The sequence below is a fragment of the Corvus kubaryi genome, unplaced genomic scaffold (assembly GCF_017639235.1).
Source record: "Corvus kubaryi isolate FWS band 111438036 unplaced genomic scaffold, C.kubaryi_AGA036_p1.0 37392, whole genome shotgun sequence".
Taxonomy (NCBI): domain Eukaryota; kingdom Metazoa; phylum Chordata; class Aves; order Passeriformes; family Corvidae; genus Corvus; species Corvus kubaryi.
In genome coordinates, this window is record NW_024581131.1 from 1,625,686 (window position 1) to 1,643,343 (window position 17,658).

A 17,658-nucleotide genomic window follows, 5' to 3' on the forward strand; every position below is an offset into this window, starting at 1 on the left:
TTCTCCATTACCCTGCGTTAGTAAGTGAAAGCAAAAATGTAGTTACTACATGATACACTAAGGAATGTGGTGGAAAAACATCACAATGTAGAAACTCAGCTGCAGAGCACCAGAGCCAGTAATTCCAGCCCAGTATTGACAGCCTGAGGCTGTTCATTGTGGAGGCTGCTCTGGAACATGCCCTTGAGGTGTTTACCTTTCCAGGAAGTGGGAGGCTTGGCCCAAACTGATCGTCTTACTGGCTTAGTATTTTGGAGCCAGATTCAGATCGTGAAATGTCTGTTGGGAGCCATATTTTTGGGGAAAAAACTCAGCGTCTGCAGGTTACTCTGGTGGAAGATCCTGCAGAATCACTGCAGTATGAAATTCTTCAGAATGTCACATGGATACCTGCAGAAATCAGTTGGACAGGGATCACAGTCATTCAGGATGTTTTTCTTTGTGGATTTCTTTAAAAGCCACTAAGGATTTGTATACCTTCTGTTTTTTAAAATTTCTTTATAGCTAGTCAAAATAGTGTGAAATGAAAAGTATTCATTGCTGGAGACGAGTTATGAAGACTATGTGAGATTGAAAGGATATGTTTTTTCACAGCTATTCTCTTTTTCTCCTTCCGAAAAGTAACTTTTCCCTCAAATTTTGGGGGGTTTCTGTATAGAAATTTTCCTAGGGCTTGCCACTATCATTCAATGATTTTTTGGCTTTGGTGTATGTTTAAGAGTAAAGCCCAAGTATTTCCCCCTATGTGTTACTGCAAGAGAAAAATTTCTTTTTCTTCCAAAAAGCAGGTAAGTGAGCACAAACTCCAAAGAAAATAATATGAAAGTATTTCTTCAAAATGGGCTCTCTTGAAAGGTTCCCATTCTCTCTTTCCCTGACTTGGAATATAAAAGGTCTCCTCCATGTGTTTTTTCTGCTGATTATGTACATCTTTATTTCTCTTCCCTGACTGGCTTCCAAAGTTTGTTCAGTTATAATTTTCAAGTTGATTAAGGGGGTCATCAAGTTGATCAGAGGGATGGAGCACCTCTCCTACAAGGAAAGGTTGAGAGAATTGGATTTGTTCAGCCTGGAGAAGGAGAAGGCTTTGGGGTGACCTAATTGTGGTCTTCCAGTACCTGAAAGGAGACTGCAGGAAAGGTGGAGAGGGATTATTTACACGAGCGTGTAGTGACAGGACAAGGGGGAACGGCTTCAAACTGAAAGAGGGCAGGGTTAGATTGGATATTAGGCCAGGTTGGATGGCACTCTGAGCAACCTGGTCTAGGGAAAGGTGCTCCTGTCCACAGCAGGGTGGGTGGAACTAGAGGATCTTTAAGGTCCCTTCCAACACAAGCTGTTCTATGATTCAGTGGTGAGCTGCCTGTTCTCCTTGATAGGAAAGGAATTAAAAACAAGGAAAGAATGCAACTGAAACTGGGCTTCAGACCTTGGGCTGGTCATAACTGGTTATCTAACACTAGCCTTTTCCCTTGGGTTTCTAGGAAGCATGAACTGCCCAGTACTCAGAAAAATTAAAAAAAAAGAAAGAAAATTAATTCTGTCACAAAAAATGTTACAAGGCTGCTCTGTGAGAGAAACACTTTCCACTGTCATCATGACTGTCCCTAGAGTGTCCCCAGCTCTCCTAGTGTATGGCAGCAGAATGCTTGCCGGATGGGTGGATTGCTGCTGTTATTATCAGTCATGATTTGAACAGTTTTCACAATTTAGGCAAATAAAAGTTGTCTAGGCAAACCCCTGAGTATTCATATCTCTTGTCTCTTGTTGCCCTTGGAAGACCCCCACCTGGAGTAAGATACCACACCTGTGGCAAGATACCACGTCAGCTGTTTCACTATAAAAATAAGCAATAAATAGCCCTTACAAACCATAAATAAGATTTTAACGTCTGTTTTAACTTCCATGGGTTTTAACCATGGCCAAATTACTCCACAGGGATTAACTAGCAGGAGCAGCCTGCCAACCCCACAGCTGAGACGATCTTCAGGAGTTTCTGGCTTGTCACCTATAGAATCAACATCATCTAGATGGGAACGGAGTAACATTAGCAAGAGATCCCATCAGGAGTATAACACACCAAGGTAAGCACTGAACAGCATTTTAAGGGCAATAATAGTGCTGGAACTTGGCAGAAGTATTTGAGGTAATGTCTTGTGAATTAAGTCTCCAAATTCTGCCAGCATAAACTGGAAAAGTTAATTATGTACTATGCTTTGTAACTCGGGTTGATCTTAAGTAGAAATCAGGTCATTTTGAGGTTAAATAGTCTGCTCTGTCATAATAAGTAGGCCTTTGAGTAGGAAATGAAAAAAAAGTCCAACATACATGATTGCAAAACAAACTAGTTTAGTGTCTAAACTTGTACTGACTTCCTCCTTCTTTTTGTTTAAAATATGTATCACTTGCCAACTTCCATATACCCATATATAACTAAAATGTGAGACAATTTTCTTGTGGTTGGGAGCCACTGTTTTGTGTATTACAATGTTTATTGTTCCTCCAGTCATCAAGCAAGCTGTAAAACAGATTAAGGCAGTCATCTCTTCTCTTCTTGTTAATCAATATGGTACAAAGAGAGCTTTTATTTCCAGAGTTGAGATAACATTCTGAATTAGGACTAAAATAAATGTTTTTTTTTTCTTTTTGTGTAAAGTTGTATATTAGTGAAAATTCGCACATTTAATTTTATTAAATGTATGAATGTGTATATCTTTGCTCTGGAAATCTGTAAAAATGGGTGGAGTTCTGCTTTCATTGGTTTTCTTGGTTTTTTAATTTTTTTTTGTGTTTTTTGTTTGTTTTTGTTTTGTTTGGGGGTTTTTGTTGTCTTTTTTCTTTAAATGGTTCTACATAGGTCATAAGGAAAGTATAACAGATGCATTTTTAAAAAAGAAAATGTGAGTTAAGCTGATAACTGCTAATTATTAGTAGAGGATGGAAATTCATATACACACATGCAAGAATTTACTTGTCAGTATTATATTTAATTTTAAAGTGAACCATTTAAATAATCTGGCCCAGTGTTTTTCTTCTCCTTGAGTAAAATATGAGCTTTAAGTTTTTACGTTGTAGAACTTAATTGTGGGTTGTGTATAAAGCACAATTGAATATTCTAATATGAGCACTGGTAATCATGTAAAGATTATATTTTGATGCTGATTTGGTTGCCAGTGTCCAGACAAACCTCCTCAGTTGTATCCTCTGGAAATAACCAGGGACCAGAGAAATTGCTTCAACCTTAGCAACCATGGGATTTCAATCTGAGGCCCAGCCCTCCTGCTGCAGTCTCAATGTATATTTACAGAGGATTTCCTTACTTTCCTTACTGTTCAAAAGCAGCTCTTGGGAGCATCTGTTTTATTTGTATGCAGATTTTTTGATTTGGTTTCTCATTCAAACACTAGCTCAAAATGTAAAGAAGTTCTTCCTCATGTTGAGGTGAAACTTCTCATGTTCTGGTTTATGGCCATTGCTCCTCATCCTCTTTCTGGGTGCCACTGAAGAGAATCTGGCACCATCCTCTTAGCCCACCTTTGAGATATTTATATGCACTGATGAGATCCCCTTTCAGCCTTCTCTGGACTAAACAGGCCCAGCTCCTGCAGTTTCTCCTCATAAGGGAGATGCTCCAGACCCTTCATCCCCTTTGTGGCTTCTGCTGGACCCTCTCCAGTGGGTGTAGATACACAGAAACAAATCCATGTTTATTCTTTAACTCATTTTTCATATTCATATATTTAAACTAGTGATGGGAGATCAAGTATTATTTCTGTATTGGACTTTTTTTGCAATCGGCTTAAGAAAGATTAAATCTGTTTTGGTAAATACTGCTTTCCCCTCCTGAAGAGAAATAGTTTTAAATTAACTATTTTCACGTTGAAGTGCGCATATGCAATTATTTTTAGTTGCATATTACATTTCTGCTCACTAAAGCAAATAGAATTTTAAATTATGGCATGAAATTTCGTCTCTGCAACAGCAGATGGCAGAATTGAGCAATTGAGTTGAACGATTTGGCCACTGAAGCAAAATATGATTCTATGTCAAAAATAGCTTTGGTTTTAAGTTTATACTAAATAAAATAATTAATTGAATATGCAAAATTTATTTGAAAACCGCTGTGGCTGTGTGAGGTTCTCAGTGTGTTTCCAAAGTAATCAATCCTCAGATCTGTTCGGAAACAGCCTGCTTCAAATGTTCAAGGAAAGTAGCATGTTAGAAAGTAAAACCTATCACACATAGTCTGAGTATATTTATTGTGTCATTTTAGGACTGTGTAAAGTTTTTTGTTGCTTTCAGTCAGTACACAGCGGTTTTTATTTCATGTGATTGACATATTTTCTAGCTGGTCTTGAATTTGCCTGCTTTGTAGTATTCTCTCTTTCTTGAATGGTGGTGGACATGTCACAGGGCAGTATACCTATTTTAAAAGGATTTTATTTAATAAAAATGGAAGAAAAACTAGGAAAGACATAAAAAAAATTCTTACTGTTTTTTTTCTTTTCAGCCAAGGATCTCACTCAAATGGGTCTTTTGGTGCAAACTTGCAGACAATACCAAAGCAAAGATCATCCTCTGTGACACTGACCCATCACATGGGTCCCAGACGAGCAGGTAAGACCACGCAATTTGTACAGTAACAAGATGGTACATCAAGGGGTTTTTCATCAAAACACAACACTAAAATAACATTAGTATGTCCCTTGTTGTTTAAATCCAGTCTTGGTAAACAGCAACAACTTCACTGTCATCTGAACCCCATGCAATGTTTGTTTTGGAAGGTGCTTCTCCCGGCCTGAGCCCCGTGGGGTCACCGAGTCACGGATCTGTCTCCAGTGGGGCTTTCAGCAACTGGTCACCTGTCGAGTTCCCTGACACTGCTGATTTCCTCACAAAACCAAGCATTAATATACACAAGGCTCCAGGACACACATCTAGCTCTCCAGATTTTCAGCAGCCAGTTAAAACACCTGTAGGTTATATGTGCAGCAGGTACTGTAAACTCTGTTATAGTTTCAGTCACTTCATATCTGTTGAAAGGAATGCAATTAAAATGAAAACCAAAACCAAAAAAAAGCAAAAAAATAAAGCAAGACCTGTGCACCTACTAGGATTGAAAAAGGCATAAGATCTCAAAATAATCTGTAACTGTTATCCAGGGGAGAATAAAGAATGCTGAATGTATGTCACTGCTTTGCCATGGCCCATCCTTCTCAGCAGCTGTTTTGTAGAGGAACAATATTCTATGGAATTTTAGAAAAGGAGGGTTTCTTACTTGGGAATTGAAGTCTGTGTTTCTGAATACCCTCTTAGTTATGAGCTCTACTTTATTAATTCAGAGGTCTAAGTCTGGGGGAGGTGATGGTTGATTGTTATCCAAGGACAGACTAAATCTATGTGTGCCAAATTTAAGAGAAAACACTAAGGTCAGTTGTTGAAGAAATCTTCACAAGCCTTTTTTTTAAAAAGTAATCTGCAGATATTTTTCAGTAGAAGACAGCAGTAGCAAAAGAAGAAAGTTACTGAATGTTGTAAATATTTTTCATGTATTCTGTAAGCTGTGGACGTCAGATACTCAAGCCTGTTCCAATACCAGAACCAGAATTTGCAGAATACAGAGACAGAAAATCAGGTGGGATTTCGAAATAGACAAATACTTGATATCAACTTGCTGCTTTTTTTTTGAAAGCCAGTTAAATTAAAATTTTATTATTTCTACATATTTTTTTTCCTATATTTTAACCTATGTGTGTATTTGACTTTGTTTTGTGTTTTAGAATAATCAAAATAATACAAAATATTGCCTGCTCCATAGTAAGGATTTTAAAACAGGCTTCCACTAGTACCTTTATAGATCTGTACTCCATATATCAAACTAGTGCTCTACCAACTAAGCTAAACTGATCACTGAACCAATTTTTGCAAATAAAAGCAATGCTTTTAGCTTTTCTTAATGTTCAAATAGGTTTTGTCTAATAAATTTTGTCCTTTACAACTCTTTTTGCGTATTTCTTAAATTAAATGGTTTAGAAACAAGCTATTACTTTTATTTCTGTGACAAATCTGTATGATCAGTCCAAAAATTATTAGACAGTAGTAATTTACAAATAAATTATTGATATAGTATTTCTGTATGTGCTTTCTTTAAGGTGAAATTGCAAGTGCTAATGCTTCAAAAGAATCTTTCCACCATATGGAGGAGAGGAAAGATGGAAGGAAGGAAATGATTGATCAAACACAAAATAAACTGCTTGTAAGCATGTAATTGCAAAAAACCACTTGCAGTAACTTTTCTCAATTCAGTATTTCTTTGTAATTCCTAACTTGCTGTGAAGAGGCCCTTGCATTGCTAAAATAGTAATTCCCAAAGGGTGGTGGTGCATGGGAGTTCAAATTTTCCTTTAACAACTGTTTATTTCTATCTTGCATAAATGTCCCTAGCAAATGATAGGAAAGGTTGTGATTGTATTGATTTTGTTGATCAATATTGATTTGTGTAGATTTAATGTTGAGGGGGTATGCTCAAACACTGGTTGGCTGGTATTTTCCTTTGGAAGTTTATGAAAGATGCAGCAGTTGCAGTGAGACTTACAAAGGAATGCTCAATACAGTGCTATTAACATTTTGGGTTTATAAATCAGGTGTTTTTAAAGCTCGTCCAATTAACAAAATCTTAAAGCTCAGTAAATCTTGGGTTAGCCTATGCATATTTTGGCTTTGTTTTAACTCATCTTGCTTAAAAACAAATAAGAAGGAAAATCTAGTGCCATCTCAGAAAGCCCTGGAATTTGCTGCCCAAAACAGGAGAAGTCAAGCCTTTAACTGTGCTATTTGTGATATTGATTTATGATTTTTTCATAGCCGTAGTTGCAGCACCATTCAATAAATTCACAAATGATTTATCATTTTCAAGGCTTTTTTTTGCCAACACAACTGATAAATTAGTTTTCGTTGTTATTTTAGAGATGATAAAGTATCTTAATCTCATACAGGTGGAACAGAGCTCTTCATTAGAAACAATGTTATTAGACCATGATTCACTAATGGAGAAGATGAACAATTGGAATTTCCAGATTTTTGACCTTGTAAAAGAAATGGGAGATCAGTCTGGAAGGATCCTTAGCCAGGTTTGTTGTCTTTTATTATATGAGGGAGGGTATGTAAAGGTGTCATGCTTCTGTATTTTATTTAAACCATGAAGAAGTTTTGCAGTGCACATATGTGTGAATGCTATCTTAAAAAGCAGAAATATGACTTCTCATGTACTCCATGTCATTGTAAACCATAAAAAATGGTTTATCTATAGAGAACATGCTCCAGTTTTTCTGAATTTTATTCTCAATGTACATAGGTTAGACTCACACTGACTGGGTTTTATCACAATATGCCATTGCCTGTGCAAAATTACCTCCTGCTTTCAGAATTACTACTCTGTTTATCAACCATTTCTCTTTTCTTTATTTCAGTAAAATATTTCTGCCAGCGCTACCCCCGTGATCCTACAAACAGTGGGATCCTACCCCCCTCTTGATCCTACAAACAGTGGGATGTTTTTTCCATGCTGCTTTCTGCACGTAGTGTCCCTTTTATCTCTTTCTGACTACTACTAAGCTCTTCCATGCAGTTTCATTTTGCTGAAGCCAAACCTGCTGGCAGGTGCAAGAATAGGATTCTGTTTGCTCTTCCCCAGCTTCTCCCATTCATCAAGGTCATCTGGAAGCTTCTGTCTCCTTCCTTAGGGTGGATTTAGCAGTCGTGGAGCTTCTGATCTGACCATTAAATAGTTTTATTTCCAGTATCTTAGTTTTCCACTCTGGAACAGAACACGTCACTTTTGTTCAAGGTCAGTGTTAGGAACAATCAGCTGGAGGGAAGGAAACAAGTTGGAAGCACTCTGATGCAGTTGGAATCACAGGCCTGCCCCTGGACTGAAGTCAGGAAACACCAATGGGAATAATTTAATTCTTGTCATTAGACACCATCTTTTCTTTCATAATACACAGTACTTTGGTGGTTTTGGTTTGGTTTTTTTTTTAATATTCAATTAGTTTTTGTTGATCAAATGTTTTCAGGTCTTTTGTCACCCAAGTTAGTGACAAGTGTTAATGTACAGACTAGAATGCCCCAAACCACTTTTGAGTGGTTTTTCTAGTGCAGGATACTCAGTGATCCACACGGGCTTGCATTCCATTTGTGTGCAGAGGAACTCTAGGGCAGAGTTCACACCTCTATGTACTTTGGTGTACAGGCCTTAACTCTACCAGAATTTCTGTACTAGTTCTTCCTGAGATTGTGTGTGTGTTGTTACTTCTCCTCCTCCCACCCCAGAGCTTCTGCCTGTTGCGCTCTAAGCACCTGATTCATTTCTTATTTAGCAGCCAATTAAAAAGTGCATTTTACCCTCATCAGTTGTAAGGTTCTCAGACTGGGTATGTGAAAGGGGAAAGGTTGGGCCAGGTGGAAGGAGTGATGTCTCCTTCTTTTGCTGCTCCTGTTCCTGTGAGCACCTCTCACATTTCAGAACTTCTTGTTCCTCTGCTATGTCTAGGAAAAAAAGTTATAAAAATGAGTAGCAGTGACTTGTTTTAAAAAATATTTTTAGCCTTGGGGGGGGCGGGATTAGGCTTTGAAGTACACTAAGTTCTCCATGTAAACCGTAACATATGCTTCATATACATAATTGGATATTCTGAGTACCTTTTTTGAAATACTTCTTCATTTACCAGCTAGTTTTGTTAAAAACACTCAAGTCATAATAAACACAAGAACTAGGATCTCTTTGTCAAAGTCTCAAAAATAACCACAGTGTTGAGGGGCTGGTGCTGTTTGTTTCTCTTTGTTTTATTGTTAATGACTCTGCTGCTATAATTAAGTAATTCAAAGTTTTGAATAATAAATCAGAATGTAAATTTCTTCTTTTTAGGTCGCTAACGGAATAAAGCAGGACTTACTTAGCCTTACGAAAAAATTTTGGCAATATTATTAAAAATAATCAGTTGTGCATAGAATTTATCAGTAAGGAAATAAAAGCTTTTATTATTGAGAGGATCATAAAAATACACATTTTTGTGCTAAAAATTTATTAAATATATCTCTATGACAATATCATTCTGATAATCTTTAGTGGAATTTCAGTAATTTCAAAGTCCGTTGGCATGTAAAATTTTAAAAACAAGAATATTCTCAAAGTTGAAAAAAGCTGAACATGCATTGGTATACCTTTCAGAATTCAATTAATATTAATCTTTGTTTAGGTAACTTATAGCTTGTTTCGAGACACTGGCTTGTTTGAAATTTTCAAAATCCCCACTCAAGAGTTCATGAATTACTTCTGCGCGCTAGAAAACGGCTACCGGGATATTCCCTGTAAGTACTCCCTGGCTGCACGTGGAATTTTATATCAGTGTGTCTCCTCCAGTGTGTGCATTTGTATTGGTAGGCAGTGTCTGAGCTTAGTGTGTTTTTAATGAATACACTTGACAGAACTTGGAACTGCTCTAATGAATTGTAGGACAAAGTGGGTGGACTCTAAAACCGAATTTGTTAATTTGCAGTTTGAAGATAATCTTAAAGAATTTGAATTAGTGGTTGAATCAAACATACTGAAGTCACTTGGAGAATATTTGCTGACTTAACAGAAATTTGGCTTAGGTCCTTAATAAAATGAGAAGCAAATAGAGAATTTTGATGGTAGTTGTTCATCTTGCTGTGTAGAGCAGCCAAATTTATTGGAAAACAAAGCAAGAAACACACTTCCCCACTCCACAGATGTTTCCCCAGCCCAGGTGCTCGTAGGAGTTAGATTGCAAGCTGTGCTTGCTTCTCACCATGGTTGATTTAAAAGGACATTTAATCCCTTCCTGAGGCCCAGGTAGGATGAAGTGTGCATAGACTTGAATGCTTGATGTCTATCTAATTTCCCTCTTAAAAGTGTTCAGTGATACATATATCCTCTACTAACAGCTTAAATACAATTTTTCCTTTTATATTTAATCAATTTAATCACATAATACATTTTGTACTTGTTTTGTTTTCTTTTGTTGTTGTTGTTGTTCTTTTTGATGACATTTCAGATAACATTTCTTCATTGTATCTTGCTGATTTTCAGACCACAATCGTATCCATGCCACGGATGTTCTCCATGCAGTGTGGTATCTGACAACACGGCCCATTCCTGGATTTCAGCAAATCCGTAGTGAGCATATAATGGAGACTGATATAGGTATGCATTCACATCAGTTAATTTTGTTTTGCTGAAAAATGTTTTAATGAAACTACAGCAGGTAAACCAAATTATTCTGGAAGAAAAGATCTAATTATTCTTGTGACTCACTTTTTTTTTTTTTTTTGTGCTTTAGAAGTAGAAAAAAATTACAAAGCACACACCGTTCAGAAATATCATGCAATTGACTTTTAGAAAAATTATTAGATGAGCAATGGTTAGTTTGTTAGCCAAGAAAACTGGTTCACTTAATAAATTTTCTATGCTGAATGAAATCTCTGTTTCCTGCCATAGTCAGGGGTATTTTTAGCATTTGAAATACGTTAGACTAATATTTCTTAATTTTTTGGAAAGTTAAACAGACCAAAGAAAAAATACCAAAGTATTTAACGTAATTAAAGTTCTCCTTAATGGCTTTAGTATAAAAATTAATACTTCAGAATTTTCTATTAGGTGTCACATGCAGACTTTCAGGCAGGGAAGTGACCACCCTACCAATAACTGTGTAAGAGCATCCCTGAAAGAGTAATACAGACTCCAAATGCAAATTTTGTGTGCCATTACTTCCAATGAAGCTTGCTTTTGTGTTGTCTATGACTTCATAGAACTAACTTTTTAATTAAGAATTTGTAATTTTTACCAAAATCTTTCCTGTAAGTGAAGGATAAAAAAAAAAAAAAAAAAAAAGATTGTAAACATAGACTTTGATGCTAAATGGTTTGTATTTTGGAAAAATGAAGAGAGGAAATCAAACTCTCTTCAAGAACTGTGCTTTATATGTGTAGTAGAAAAAGACAAGACATGAGTTGTGTGGCTTTTAAAAGGCTGGAATTTTCTCATTTTTTCCAAGTTTGTCCATATCTACAGATTGCACCCTATTGCCTTTTCTTTCTCCAAGTGTTAAATGGATTGGGACTGGAGACTTAACTGAAGAAAAGTGATAAAAATAATTTTGTTCCCTTCTACAAAAAAAAAGCAAAATTAAAATAAGAAATTATAGTCTTATTGCTTGGAAACTCTTCCAGTGTAAGTAGTTTCAGGATTTCAATCCTTGCTTATTTTATGAAGGAAAAGGAGTTCCTCTTATATTATGCACTGATGAAATAAGTGCTATTCCTTTTTATTTTTCTTCAAGTAGTGACTTTGTCACTAGAAAAAGAAAAAAGAAAGAGAAGAATAAAACTGTGAATCTTATCATGCAAATACTTCTAACTTCATGCAGTTAGTTCCTTTTGTGGTAGTTTCCACTGCCCTCGCCAAGGTTTTCCTGTAGGTTTGCAAGTTCAAGAAATGGGAAAATTATAGAAATACTAAGGAAGGTGCTGATTGATCTTTTATTGGACTAATTGAGGTTGGAGACAAACAGTAGAACGTTCTGTTAGTGCTACAAATTTGCAACTCAATGGCATTTCAGCTTTTCTTCAAATCTGTTAATTTATCTATAAATTTGACTTTTTCTTTTTCAAAATATAAGTCTCTGCCAATTATTCAGCTTCATGACAGCAAGGATAAAAATACCATGTTTACAACAGTGTCTGGCTGCATCATTCATAATGTATTACAGATATGAATGAAATACCATTCTAAAAAATCTTCTACTTTTTGTACTTTGATTTTTTTTTTAGATGAAGCCAGTGGTATTGCCCCTGTTCAAGTCAGCTACACTTCTTCAAAAAGCTGTCCTATTGTTGATGACAGTTATGGCTGTCTGGCATCAAACATTCCTGCTTTGGAATTGATGGCTTTGTATGTAGCAGCTGCCATGCACGACTATGACCATCCTGGACGTACAAATGCTTTTCTAGTGGCCACAAATGCACCTCAGGTAAGAACCTCTTTAAGCAGAAAATTATTTGTTTCTGTTTGAAATCAGTACAAAGAAATTTTTTCTATTCTATATCCCTAAAGAAGTTATTTAGGATTTAAGTGTTTAAGGCCCAATTTAAGGAATGGAGAAATTAATGTGTACTGTACATGTGTAATATTGTTATTTTTCTACCCTGTTAAATTGTGGTATGTATTGGTTTTATATGCATGTAGAAACAACTTTCAACTTGCAAAAATGAAAATAACAACCTAAACCAGTGCAGGACAGAGTAAAGGATTATTTCATAGAGAGCTGGCCCTAGGTCTGTCTAAGCAACTCTGATGGCTCTTTGGATCTCTCTTAGTAAGGTATGGACAGGAAACTTAAATAATAATTACAACACCAATAACAACAATAGATCAGAAACTGGAACTGCTTGTTAGGAGATAAAAACTTAGAAAGGGAACTTTCCAATCAGTTTTCAACAACTCCTTTTTACAAAGAGAGTTTAGGATGTAGGCAGATATGTATTTCTGCTGAAAATAGCATGCAAGGAAGCAGAAAAGCAAACAACACAGACACCCATCACCAAGTTTCAAAAATATAAGCATTCTTGGAAAAACTGCAAAAAGCATCGACAAAATGAAGGTTTCTTTCAGGTTCTGTTTCATCTATACAGGATTAATTATTTATAGAGTGTTTTATATAAACATGGAAGCTGTGAGTAAAATCTGCTGCTGTTTTTATATTTTAGTTAGCTTTATGCATCAGCATTAAACATAGCGCTTTGAAAACTAGTGATACTTTGCACCATTTCCCAGTAATGACAGTTCTTATATGTTTTGTATGTTTTGGAGTTCTTTTTGTGGTGGGGTTTTTTGTTTGTTATGTTTTTATTTGTTTCTTTGTTTTTGTTAGATGGGGGATTTTCTGTTTGTTTTTAAATGGTTTGGTTTGTGGGGTTTTTTTTGTTTGTTTGCTTTTGTTTTTCCAACACAATTAAGAGGAATTAAAAGCATATACTTAGATTTCTTTTTCTTGGTTTTTTTTTTCATCACTATTTGACATAAAACACACACTGCTCCACACATACACTGTGCAAAGTCTTAAGTGGTTTGTGTATGTGTGCCTACAGTCTGAATGTAGATGTCACTAGGACATTGTTAAGGACTTTTAAAGAATCAAAGAACTTCGCTAATTGTTAAGTTTGGGGTTTTTTTCCCCCCCTCATCTGTCATTTTTGTGTCGCTTTAACCCAAAAACTAGAAGGCAAAATATAATTTCTATTTTTTTTTTTTTTGCCTAATGTAGTTCCTGACTAGCCCTGAAACTTCAGAATATTTAATTATAACTTTAAAATTTTCCTGTGTAATTTACGATGTTCTGGTTTTTTTTATCTGTAGGCTGTTCTCTACAATGACAGATCAGTCTTAGAAAATCACCATGCTGCATCTGCCTGGAATCTTTTCTTATCACAACCAGAATATAACTTTTTATCGAACCTCGATCACGTGGAATTCAAGCGTTTTCGTTTCTTAGTGATTGAAGCAATCCTTGCCACAGACCTCAAGAAGCATTTTGATTTCCTTGCAGAATTTAATGCCAAGGTTTGTTCCACTTTAGTGTCTGCACTGCTCTGGTCTTGATATACCGATGTTATCACTGCTTCTCAGTAGTTGTTAGTTTTAATTACTTGCATTTAAAGTTTTATATTATTTAAATTTAAGTTATTAAAAACGCAAATAAAGTATTTTCTTTGTACAAACCAGCTGTAGATGGTTTGTAGATTGCCTAATAAACCCACGATGAACAGTTTTAACTTGATGTTTGTGCCTATGCCAGGTGAATGACATGAACAGTAATGGCATAGAATGGAGCAATGAAAACGATCGCCTGCTGGCCTGTCAAATATGCATCAAACTGGCTGATATTAATGGCCCTGCCAAAGTCAGAGAGCTACATCTGAAATGGACTGAAGGCATTGTCAATGAATTTTATGAACAGGTGGGTATGGAGAGAGCAATTTTCTCTTCTGTTTTAATGATGGGCAGATGATTGATTCTTTGTTTTAACAGTGGTTTAACTAAATTAAGCTTTATTCCTTGTTTTAAATCTTCAGGTAAGATATTTCCATCTTCTCATTCTGAATACTGAAATATATTTTCATTGATAGCTTACTAGATGATCTTTTAGTTTGTACTAATTGTGTCCAAAAAACAAGCTCCTAGCCAATATTTTCCATTTTTCAGATATTAGGGGATTTTTGAGGGGGAGGGCTTCTTTCCTTAGGATGATGCTGATAAACCAAAATAACTTCTTTTACTTTCGGAAGGTAAGTTCACAGATATGTTTCCAGGTCAAAGAATATGTGCAAAATCCCCAAGTTGGAAATGTATGTTCAGCTCTAAAACTATCAAGTCCATGGAAATGCTGAGATAAGTAATTAGAGATCAGATTTTTCTGTGAGCAACTGTTCAGTGTTTTTCTTGTCCAGTTTATAAAATGGGAAAAAAACCCAAGCCAAACCACTTTACTCTGGATGTTATAGTTCATGTCATTCGTCTGTGGCCTTGGAGGGGATGCCATTACCAGAGTGCCTTGCTGTGGCTGATCACTCTGCCATTTTCTCTGTCCACCAGCTCAGCAATTGAAGTCGAGTCTCTGCCTCCTCTGAAGCCATCCTGTGAAGGCAGAGGAATAGCAGCTCCAGTAGAGCTAGTTCTCCATCCAGGCATAAGCTGAAGGGAGGATTGTGGACTGTGCAAGTCCGAGCCATAATGTGTCTTTATTTTAAACTGGCCTAATTACATTTACATTCACTTAGTCCATATTATTGTCGCCAGTAAAAAGATACAATCCTTGTGATGGTTCGTGGAATCACAGAGGGACCACAAGAATCATCAATGTCTAACTCCTGGCCCTGCCCAGGACACCCCAAAAATCACACCATGAGCCTGAGAGCACTGTCCAAATGCTTCTTGAGCTCTGTCAGGCTGGTGCGGTGGCCAGTGCCCTGGGGAGCCTGTTCAGTGCCCAACCACCCTCTAGGTAAAGAACCTTTTCCTAATATCCAATCTAAACTTCTCCTAACCCAACTTCAGGCTGTTCCCTTGTGTCCTGTCACTTCTCATTGGAGAGAAGAGATCAGTGCCTGACTCTACGCTTCCCCTCGTGAGGAAGTTGTAGGTTACTTGGTTCATTAATAGCAATTTTTAAAATAAAAATTTAAAGTTAATTTTGTGAGAAATTCTGATAAGCTTTTTCATTTCTCTTTCAGGGTGATGAAGAAGCAAGTCTTGGATTACCAATAAGCCCCTTCATGGATCGTTCTTCTCCCCAGCTGGCGAAACTGCAGGAATCTTTCATCACTCACATAGTTGGCCCCCTTTGTAATTCCTACAATGCAGCTGGATTGCTTCCAGGGCAGTGGGTTGATGAAGAGGAGGAGGATGCAGAAAGCACTGAGGATGACGATGGTGCACAGTTAGAGAGTGATAATGAAGAAATGGAAGATGATCTTATTTTAAGTAAGTTTCTGCATTTCAGTTGGTGTGTAGTTCTCATTCAGTAGCTTCAGACATAGAGATGACAATTAAAATTGTGCTGTACAAATCTTGTAGATTTTGCTGTTATGCTGCTTCATAAATTTTCCTCTTTCAATAAAAATTTTGGTGCTACCAGGAGACTTGCAGTTTGAAACAGAAACTTGGTGATATCCTTTGCCATGCCACTGTTTAAATATTCAGAATAATCATCCATATGCCTTGCTCAAATTTATGTCTGTCTTGCAATCTGTCATTGGTTTTGTATGTGCGAAGTACAATTACTTGGAATGTCAAACAATCCAATATGCTTATAATTTTACAGAAGCTCAAAGAAAAAAAGGTAGACGAATATTTTGCCAGCTAATACACCACCTCAGTGAAAATCACAAAATATGGAAGAAAGTGATCGAAGAGGAAGAAAAAAATAAAACAGAAGGAGCCAAACTGCTGACTGAAATCTCATCTTTACCTCAAGCAGATGACATTCAGGTTATTGAGGAAGCTGATGAAGATGATGAACGACAACTAGGAGAAGACAAGACATGCTAAGGGAACTCCAGTGGTGTTCAGTGTGATGACAGCCTATTTTTTTTCCACTGTGCTGACTTCAGCCTGACACAGCTCACACAAAATCGAAAGGCCTTAATACTGTGAGAGGATTCTTTCTACTCTGGTGGAATCCCACTCCTATGCACTTTCGCCACACAGAATATGAAACTTTATTCAGAGATTGAGTATTGTACACCCTGATGCAAAGTTCTTTATGCCTTAGTTGGTATAAAATATCCTGATATAATGCTGCCTTGCTGAATATGGAACTCTTCTTTTCCTCGAGGTACCTGCAGTTTTTAAAAACATTCAGTGACTTCGATTACCAAAGTGGCAAGAACTTTTCGCTAACAAGGAACCGCGGGATGAATCCTAATATTGTCTTGAGTTGCTTATTTCATGTTGTTTTTGAACATGAATGAGAAAAAAGTCTGTGCCTACATGAAAACTATGTTACTGCTGCAGTGCAAGCCTGTTGTGGGGTGTCTACTTAGTGCAGTAGTGTGCTTAATGTAGTCATCTCAGAGCAACTGTTCAAGGACTGTGACATAAATGCTGAATTCTGATATTTGTGGTTTAAAAAAAAAAAAGGAAGAAAATCCAGGTGCATCTATTTCTGATGCTTTTTATTATTGTGCATAATCTGATGTTTTATTTTTGCAGAAAATATTCAGGTTTGCAGTGGATGTTCATGATAATTCATTGAATACAAGGCCATTAGCATCTGTTGCCTTGCTGTTTTGTGGTAGAACATTAAAAACCTGTTCAGCTACTTAAATTATGAAGGAATTTTATTCTTTTAGTCATAAGTCATGTTTATTTCCTGCCCTTACTCAGGTTCACATTTAAAACAAGTCAACCACATCATAGATTTTTATCTTGCACCCATTTCCCATATTAAATTTTAAGGAAATAAGATCGTATCTCATTTATTCTTTGTATGTAAAGCTGTAGGAGAATTAAAGATTTTTTTTTTTAAAGACATAAACTACTGTTTCAAAATGGCTATTTTAATTTGCCCCACGCTTTTTCTTTCATCACAGACACAGCTTTTATTGCCTTCACGTTTGATGTGCATACCAAAATACACGCATGGAAACCAGAACATGGAAACTTTGTGTAAGGTGATGGAAATCACTGCACTGTACTACAGTTTCGATTGCTGAGTTTTAAAATAGCAAACTTAGACATTCCACACCAATGTATTTTTAGGAACACTACCATTGAAGGTCTAATTTGTAAACAAACAAACAAAAAATTCATAAATTAGGCTACAAGTAAACAAGCAAGCCACAAATAAGCCTAGTTTTAAAAGTGTTCCTTTTATTACTAAACCTTTATATGCTGTGTAGTTGAACTTAATAAAACCCAAATGCACGTGTGCTATTTCTAAATGTATCTCAGCATATTTGTGTTTACATCAATTGACTTGGAGAAAAAGATAACCTTGTGTAAATTGTATTACACTATTTTACACAGATTTTCATTCTGCTATTTCATTGGGCAGTTTAAATAACTGAAAGTTTTGGGGT

The 17,658-nt window shown here is 36.3% G+C and overlaps 1 protein-coding gene across 1 annotated transcript in view; it reads left to right on the forward strand.

The window, feature by feature from the left end:
* Positions 1 to 17,114, forward strand: part of PDE3B (phosphodiesterase 3B) — an 82,753-nt gene extending 65,639 nt beyond the window's left edge. The window contains exons 4-16 of the mRNA XM_042038366.1: positions 1,939 to 2,084; positions 4,511 to 4,617; positions 4,785 to 4,995; positions 5,562 to 5,635; positions 6,153 to 6,256; positions 6,996 to 7,130; positions 9,258 to 9,369; positions 10,112 to 10,225; positions 11,851 to 12,050; positions 13,436 to 13,639; positions 13,875 to 14,036; positions 15,310 to 15,559; positions 15,900 to 17,114. Coding sequence (XP_041894300.1) covers positions 1,939 to 2,084; positions 4,511 to 4,617; positions 4,785 to 4,995; positions 5,562 to 5,635; positions 6,153 to 6,256; positions 6,996 to 7,130; positions 9,258 to 9,369; positions 10,112 to 10,225; positions 11,851 to 12,050; positions 13,436 to 13,639; positions 13,875 to 14,036; positions 15,310 to 15,559; positions 15,900 to 16,126 — 2,046 coding nt within the window. The 3' untranslated portion in view covers positions 16,127 to 17,114. The remainder of the gene's footprint in view (positions 1 to 1,938; positions 2,085 to 4,510; positions 4,618 to 4,784; positions 4,996 to 5,561; positions 5,636 to 6,152; positions 6,257 to 6,995; positions 7,131 to 9,257; positions 9,370 to 10,111; positions 10,226 to 11,850; positions 12,051 to 13,435; positions 13,640 to 13,874; positions 14,037 to 15,309; positions 15,560 to 15,899) is intronic.
* Positions 17,115 to 17,658: the final 544 nt, after the last annotated feature.